At 38.0% G+C, this 8,952-nt stretch overlaps 1 protein-coding gene across 17 annotated transcripts in view; it reads right to left on the reverse strand.

Moving 5' to 3' along the window:
• Window positions 1–1,050: 1,050 nt before the first annotated feature.
• Pip5k59b (Phosphatidylinositol 4-phosphate 5-kinase 59B) overlaps window positions 1,051–8,952 on the reverse strand; it is a 55,493-nt gene continuing 47,591 nt past the window's right edge. For 14 of the 17 annotated variants that reach the window (XM_076423454.1, XM_076423453.1, XM_076423459.1 and 11 more), the window contains one exon: window positions 1,051–8,851. In XM_076423454.1, the coding sequence (XP_076279569.1) occupies window positions 8,693–8,851 (159 nt within the window). In that variant the 3' untranslated portion in view covers window positions 1,051–8,692. The remainder of the gene's footprint in view (window positions 8,852–8,952) is intronic. The other 3 variants (XR_013008972.1, XM_076423466.1, XM_076423467.1) reach the window with 2 other exon arrangements.

Consider the following 8,952-nt stretch of genomic DNA (forward strand, 5'->3'; position numbering starts at 1 on the left):
GCTACGCAATTTTTTCTCGTTTCACGTTGACCTACAGAAATGAGTTATTAATGGAACCGTTTCAGAACTAATTAATTCCTGATCCGTAAGATGCTTCTTGCGATCGAGTCTCTATCGTGATTTCATGAAACTTTGGTCATGTTTCTTCATAGACTACTGTAAAAATAATTTTGCTATCTTATTCAAAGAAATAAGTTAACTTCCATTCTGAATAATTTTTTAAATTTGGTGCATATAATTGATATATCTCATACAATACTTAAATGTTTCATAATTGATTGGTAGTCTGTGCATTTTATGCAATTATGGCAAAAATGGGTAGGTACAATTTAAAATAGAATAAAGATTAAGAAAATTTAGGAACATGAATTTACTATTTTCAACGTACTAAAATTATTAAAGGATGAAAGAATTTTTTTACGATTCCCCTCCTTAAAATTAATGCTTGAAATTTTTATTTCGCATAAAGATCCGCTGTCTATTGATTAGATACCAACATATGCCAGTTAGTTTTACGTTTGCTTCATCGCAAGGTACATCACGATTATTCTTACCGCCCAGCAAATAATAAGCACACAATTTTTCTTCACGTCGCGCTACACTCCCTAACGAACTCGTTAAGAGAACAATTAATCCGGAAACTATAAAAACGATCATCGTAGCTGAACTTTAAGCTGAACCTCGTTAAATCGACGGTATACATTAGGTATTCTCTTTTCTGCTGTACAGTTAACATTGTTTATCATAAATTCTCCACCGTCGCTGGCTTCGGCGACCGGCTCTCAGACACCACCATTTTTCTTCAAGACTTATTAGTCCATTTCCGTCGTCCGCGATGGTATCTGCGACGCGACCTAGTAATTCCTCGAAATCCCGGTTGGTTTCGAGGATTTTCAAAACACGAGCACGGTCATGCTCGCCGAGTAGGCGAATGGGAGTGCGTCAGAATCTCCATGCAACACTTACCTTAAAACTCGCCAAGAAGATCTGTGAAACGAGAATAAAAAGGAGAGAGGGTGCATGTTCGAGAAGAGGAGATTATTATAGGCCTGTGTTATCTTCGCAAATCTTTATTGTTACAACAATTAATTATTGCCAGGAAGATCGTCCCTGGGGACGTCCGAGCGAAAACCTTTCGACTAAATCGCGCCTGCTCTTTCTCTCTCTCTCTCTCTCTCTCTCTCTCTCTCTCTCTCTCTCTCTCTCTCTCTCTCCGCGGGAGGACCAGCTCCCCCCGGTTAAATAAATAGAACGCAACAATAATAATAATAATAATAATAATAATTTATCATCTCCCTTAATATAATATATATATATACGTATATATGTATCGTACACCCGCCGCGATCATTTGCACGCGCTAGAATGAGGTATCGGGACGAAAACGCCGCGAGGAAAATGCAGGAACGCGCGCGATCGCTCCGTAATATGTATATGTATCTATTATAAATGCATTCGACGTATACATACACTCGACGAGCCCATCTACGTGTGTACAGATTTATATAAACATATGTATATATAGTTCTCCTTTTATACACGTATGGGAATATCCTCTAAATAAATATGTACAGAGAAGAACGTCGCGAGAGACGCTTGGACGACGCCAAGCGCATCGAGCTCTTCTACAAGAATCCAATGGTGCCATTCATTACGATGCAGCACTGCAATACTGATTATTGCAGCCTGCATCGATCTACCGTCTTCGCTTTTCGATGTGCCAGCCGTGGGGTACGCAGAATGTTCCGTAAACTGTGCTCGCGCGGGCTCGCATTTGTTTAAGAATTGTTCGGACGCTTTATAAAATTGTAAAAGAAACTATTTTACTCGTACGATAATAATGTAGCATATATTGTTCCTCTAGCTTGTTTCGTATTTTATCTTTATCAAACTATTCATGGATTTAAGGAATGATTTGTGAAATCGTTTTTCGAAAGCGAATAAACAATTTTACTCGTGCGATAATAATGTAACGTATGTTGTTCCTCTAGCTTGTTTCGCGTTTTATCTTTATCAAACTATTCATGAATTTAAGAAATGATTACAACAAGAAACTGTTTACTTCTTTTATACTTGATCCTGTTGGATATGCACAAAGACGTTCTGTTTTATCTGTTAAAACTGTTCATGAATTTAGAAAATGATTATTCAGCCAGACTAGTTAAAAACAAGATAAATTTGTTCGAAGATGTGTTGAAGACATTCTGCTTCATCTTTTAAAACTACTCATGAAATTAAGAAAAGATTATTCACCTACTAAAACACTGTTTACATTTTTTATACATCATTTGTTCTTGATTGCAGAACAAAATGAAGAAGCGTCTTATCACAGGAGATAATTGTTCAACAATCACAACGCGCGTCATACCTAATCGTAAAGACGGATAGCATCGTGAAAGAACCGATAAAACCTTCCCGCAATTTTCCACGGTAGATGCTCGGTTCCAAGGTCGTGTGCACAGTTTATAAAACAATCTGTACCCCGCGTCTGGCTTCGCGACAAGAAATCGAACTCGAAGAGGACAGCTACGAGACACAGCTTTAAGCTAAGGAATGAATTGAACACGTCATCACAATTTTCGCAAGAGTGAAGACTTCGCGATTGAAATAATAGCTGCACGAATTTTACTGGCTAAACTAGGACGCGACACGAGTGTCTTTCTAGAAACGATACACAATTCTCTGAGGACAATTGCGGATAACGGACGTCGTCGTTGAACGCAACGACTAAAACGCGACGGTGTGCGACTATCTTTTTGGGCAGTGTACAACGAAAACACGATCCGCGAGAGGCGAGATGACCGGAATAAACGTGGAAATGCCACGAAACCGAACCGCGTGGGATCTGTAATCGTTTCGTAAGTATTGCGGTTTGAGATTCCACGATTATCTGCTCCGCGAGATGCTCGAACCACGGGAAAAGAGGAAGTGAACGATGATACAGGTTTTGCACTAGAAATTTGAAAGTCGAATACACCATTGTGCAAATCAATTTCACCCTTTTGCAAATCAATTTCACCCTTTTACAAATCAGTCTCAACCTTTTACAAATAAACTATTTTAACGTAAGTTTTCGTAAAAAAGGTAAGAAGAAGTAAATTAATTGTTAGAAATTCAAAATTTGATTTGTTGCAAAAATGTACACTACCTTGCAAAAGAAAGAAGCACCCAGTATAATTATAAGATATAATGACAAACAATATCTTTATGTAGAAATTGTATTGTACAATGATTGATTTATTGCATTTAAAGTATTAGATAATCCGCAATAACACATTTTAATAACTATTCAAACAGCGTAATCCTCTTTCAAAACTTACTGTGTTCTTATTTGATTTCTTACGCTTTTCTATTAGTATACGACAAATACTTCTCCAGTTAATAAATTAAAAAAATGAAGTATTGAAGTGTATTGTGTCTTATATTCACGTGTGTCTAAATAAATATGTATAAATTTTAAATATTTTTATTGGGTGAAATTGATCTGCAAAAGGGTGAAATTGATTTACAAAAAGGTGAAATTGCTTTGCAAAAAGGTGAAATTGATTTACAAAAAGGTGAAATTGCTTTGCAAAAAGGTGAAATTGATATGCACACGGTTGAATTTGACTTGCAAAAGGGTGAATTTCGAATGCAAAAGCTATAACGCGCGCACTATTCCGAAGAGGAAATATTTGGTCCAGCGATTGGAACTGAGAAGATGAAATTAATTTTCGGTCGTCTGACACCGGCCCGAGACGACATTGCAACTCTTAGTATCATTTAAATAGTCAGTTTAAAACTGTAATATTAATTTTCCCCGTTTAATTAGCTAAGCAATATTTTTATCACATTTAACTGAAATAACAGAAAATTATTCAGGACAAAATTGAGAAGGAATTCGGAATGCAAAGTTTAAGTTGAGTTGATCGAGATCTAGGAAATATCGAGGGTGACAAAATGGCCGTCTCGGGTCGGTCGCTTATTCGCTAGAAACATAAAATGTTCCGAAATTATCCGAACTCACTTTTTACTATGTCTTTCGTCCTGTGACACCGAAGCTTGACAATGAATTTGCACTTCTAGTGCTGCGTAAACCCAGAGTTAAGATAGCAAATGGTTTCGAACTTGTAAAATTCAGACAGGTTAAAAGGCGTTGGAGACGATTTTTAAAAATTTCCGACGTAAAGATCCGTAGGAACGCGTGTCGGAAACGCGAAGTGGCTTCCTCGGTCGGATATTTTCGGAACACCCTATAAATATAACTTTAAGCTCCGCTCACTTATGCCTACGTGGTTTGGTGAACTTACATCGACGTCCTAATGCATTTTCACGATAATTCCGTAGGGGGAGGGTTTTCTAAATGCGCCAACAGAGCGGGGGTTTCACGGGCTCTGCAGTCAATTTCTCTCTCTTTCTCTCCCTCTCTCTCTTACTCTCTTTCTCACGTACATACAACAATCTTTGTGTACTCGTGTTCGTTATTTCTTTTTCGTTTGTCTTTGTACAGAACTATCTTCGTTTCGCTTCGCTACAGGTGGGTCTGAAAAGGGTGCAAATAAAGAAACCAGGGTAAGAAAAAAATGTCGGTGAAAAGAAAGTAAAAATAAAGTGCGCCGAGGGTGGAAAACGTGGGTGTATTGCACGATTGACGATCGATCGATCGTTCTCGCCAGCGGGGTAAAAAGACAATGTCAAACGAGAAACTAAAGCAATTATACAAAGGCAACAAAAAAAAATTGATCGACAGGAAAAACCATTCAGGTGTTTCCACAGTTTGGAATAAAATTCAGCTCGATTCGTTGTGTACAACAGAAACAATCGTAAGAATAATAGTAACTGCTTTATTTAAATAATATCAGTAATCATGGTGATAGTAATCATCATAATGGTAATGGTAATAATCGTAATATGTATTGCCGGAAGTCTCGCTCGAGCGACAGCTCGCTTCGTGAACAGCATTCTCGGATGCGTTCTCGCGTTTTCGGCGACGTTTGTTCATCGAATTTTTATGGCAAACGTGGAATAGTTCGTTTTCGGTCGGGTATCAGGGTCGGACAGAAATGGACCGGTCGCCGCGATATCTCGATATTTATATTCGCCTTCGGCTCGAAGGGAAACAACCTCCCCAGCTAATAAAAATAGGGCCGAAGCGTTTCCGTTCGTGCGAACCAAGATGGCGGCCGACAAGGTGGCCGGCGATTAGGTTCTGCGACCCCAGACCATCGCTGTCCTTCGCTCTTCCCTTTTAATCCTTCAACTTTCGTTTTATACGACAATATGTGCTCCGTAGCTCGCACTTTTCGACATTGCTCACACATTCGTAGCCACTGGCAATGTATAATAAATGTACAATTAATCTCAATGATTATTCGATTCTCTTAATTTTAAGAATGGAATAGAATTGCTGCGAATGTGTTAACTCTGCCTATAATTGTAAAAGTGGTATAAGTCAAAATTATTTCAGAATTATTTTACGCTAAATTAGTTCAATGTAATCTTTACGATATTGTCGAAAATTAATCGTAGATAGTGCTTGTTATTCCAAAATTCTATGGAATTCATTTAGTGTTAGCTCCTTGCACTCGGAGCTACTTTAATTTGAAAAATAAACATTTCTTCCGATCTAGAATATTTCCATTCTCAATAATTGTTTAAATTTGGTGGATATAATTGATGCAATGCCTCATACAATACTTAAATGTTTAATAATTGATTAGATACCAACAGATCTAATAATGTAAACAATTATGGGCGTAATTATGACCGCCAGTGCAAGCTCGAAGCCATAATAATTTGACAAAAGAAATATCCGTATTTCGTCAAGGATCTCAACAGGCTGAAAATAAAATTAAACCTTCAAAGAGTCGAGGCTTTAATTTTATTTAGTGTTCATCACCGATTCAGACTAGAACATTTATAGACTGCGGAAATGTTGCTCGCCTTGTTGCACGAGTGAAGTTTATTGTGAACATTATTTCAAGTCGAACATTATTCCGTAAGATTATGCAGTGAAACACGAGAGCTTGCATCAAGAACCGCAGTCTAGTGATTCATCTATGAACATTCCCTTCATAGAAACAGTAAATCCGTTAAAGGGTTAATTAGTCCTAAAACCCCAGCTCGCTCGCATCAGTTCTTCCAACCCCAATTGTGCATGCACACTTAATTCCTTTCCCATGGCACATTGGTTCTACGCCGTCTCTTCGCTTCGCATGAAACGTTCATTCGGAAAATTTCAACAGAATTTTCAGTAACCCATTATAGGTGGTTGTAGGCACGAGTAAATCACGACTCTCCAACAAAAGTACAATCTTCCCGAACGAATGAAAACACCGCGGCGAACATACTGAAAAATTATTCAGAAAGTACTCTGCCTTTTCTTTTGAACCACATCGTCGAAATAGTCGATTCACTTTAAAGACTAACGAGTAATTAAACACGTTCGTCAGTGACAAGATTCTGCAGCTATTCATTTAATCTCGAGCTAAATCTTTTTCCTGAAATTATCGTTACGGTAGGCTTCCGTATAACGCGATGGAAAATTTGTTTAAAATTACGTAAATGTGCAGCAGAGTTGGACAGTAATTCATTCTTCTGTAATCGATTTTATTTAATGTACTCATAGTAACTGTAATCATATTAGACTGCGGATCTTTATGCAAAATAAAAATTGTCTGCATCCATTGCAGGAAATAGAAACCAAATTGAATGTTATTTCCTCCCTTAACGATTTTAATAGAGGAGAAATAAATTTTGAATTTCATCTACTCAATTTTGCTATAAATGCATAAAGATCCGCAATCTAGCAATTATTAGATTGCGGATGTTTATGCAGTTTTATGGCTTCTGAAAATTTTCGAAAAATGCTACTGCTATATTCACAGCGTTGTTATTACAGCAAAATTAAATCAATCAAAAATGTAGTCATTCCACGATTAATAATTAATAAAGCAATCATGAACATTAATTACAACAACTTCCGATTACTTCCTTATTCATTCATCAATGATTACTGATTATTTGGTAATCGGTAGCCACTTATATTAATCGTCATTCTCAGTCATCCTAACTCTGGTGTACAGTCGACTTATGCAATGTTTTGTACAATTTCTGCAACATACAGTCTTTTTAAACAAGTTTCTGGTCGCGTTACACGGGAGTCTGCTGTACTCCCACGCCACTGACATTCCTATGCTACTGTCATTTCTTTAGTTTACTCTCTCCAGTTTTGAAAAATCGAGAAGATCGAGCTTCATCGTGTTTGTTCGCAAAGCAAGGTCAAATTAACGTTAGTTCAATGTTCGACTCTGCTAAAGGATTCGTCAGCGAGGAGAAGAAAAATGGTCCCGAGGACGCGAAAAGGAACAGGACGAACGAGAGTAATCGCGAAGCGAGCCGTGTGTCCGATCGGATCGTCCTGCAGATTCCTTGGCACGATTTTCGCCAGGATTACGAAATCGCGAGGTCGTCCAATCGAGCGAGCACGCGAAATCCCTCGCAACGCGAAGACGATCCTGCTTTTATTGCTTTCACATTTTTTTCTTTCCGTTGGACGTCGCGCTGATTTCTCTTCTACGGTCGCGCGAGAATTTACGGGGGGAACGCGTGCCGCAACCGAAACGGAGAATAAGATGAACGAAGGCTTATCTGGTTAGTTAAGTAGACACTTAGACGCAAGGCTGACGATCAGCTACAGTCGCGAGAGGATTAAGACCGAAATTGAGCCGAATCGTTGATCAAACTGGGAACAGGCATCAATTTCTCGACGTTCCGTGTGATCGTTAGAAAAGCCTCTCTGCTCTACCGCATCATTCAATGAGTTATCCTCGTGCATATAATCTTCATGCGAAATAAAAATGGTTTGTAAAGACAATTTCATTTTTCCCTTCGATATTTTATTCCTCCGAAAAGGATAATTAAATTGCGGATGTTTATGCATTTTTATGGCATCTGAAAATTTTCAAAAAACAGTGGAATATAGAATTTTACAGAATTTAGTACAATTTTTATTTATTTCAGATCTGCAAAGGCGACTACTACTGGAAATACGATTCTAGTTTATTGCACTTTGTTGAAATTCACTTACAAAAAATTGATAATTGCATAAACATCCGCAGTCTGATTTTTATTCCTCCAAAAAGGATAATTAAACTGCGGATCTTTATGCATTTATAGCTTCTAAAAATTTTCAAGAAAGGGTAGAATATAGAATTCGATAAAATTTAGTACAATTTTGATTTATCTCAAATCTGCAAAGGCGACTTCTGCTGGAAATAAGATTCTATTTTATTGCACTTCCTTAAAATTCACTTACAAAAAATTAATAATTGCATAAACATCCGCAGTCTAGTGATAACTACAGGAATTTGTCAGTGAGAGAACCGTAGAATGAGTGCTAGAATCGAGATGATAGTTATTGTTAGAAGGGGTCAGCAAGAATTTTGTTTTACAAAAATAGAAAATGGCCGAGCAAACTCGAACAGCTGCTGGCGGATCCAAAATAGAGGTAACTCATTTCGAATGTTCCTAGAGAGTCTTTTCCAACATTCCGAATATCAAAATTTGTCAGAACTTGTTGAATCGTCAAGAGGTTCTCAGAACTGATCACGAATTGATCCTCTATGTCCGCGGAGATCCTGCTAGAATTCTAGAATCGTAGAATCTAATTCTATGTGTACGAAATTCCTATGATTCTACACGTTCGGATCCTTCATGGTTTCCGATCCTCAACAACGTATACTGTTTGCCTGCTCCGCATGACCGGCACGTGGTTCGCGATGACGCGTTTGAAACTCGTTCTCACTTGTCGGTACATCGAAAGGGATGATCTTTGCTCCACGTGATCCATCGCGGCGTCACTCGTTCGCCTCTGAACACGAGCACAAAACAGATCAGTCCTCAGATTCCTGTTATTTCCTTCTCACATTCACAATTTGGACAGACAACATCGTTAACCACTAAATGAACGTC

The sequence above is a fragment of the Lasioglossum baleicum genome, chromosome 5 (genome assembly GCF_051020765.1).
Source record: "Lasioglossum baleicum chromosome 5, iyLasBale1, whole genome shotgun sequence".
NCBI lineage: Eukaryota > Metazoa > Arthropoda > Insecta > Hymenoptera > Halictidae > Lasioglossum > Lasioglossum baleicum.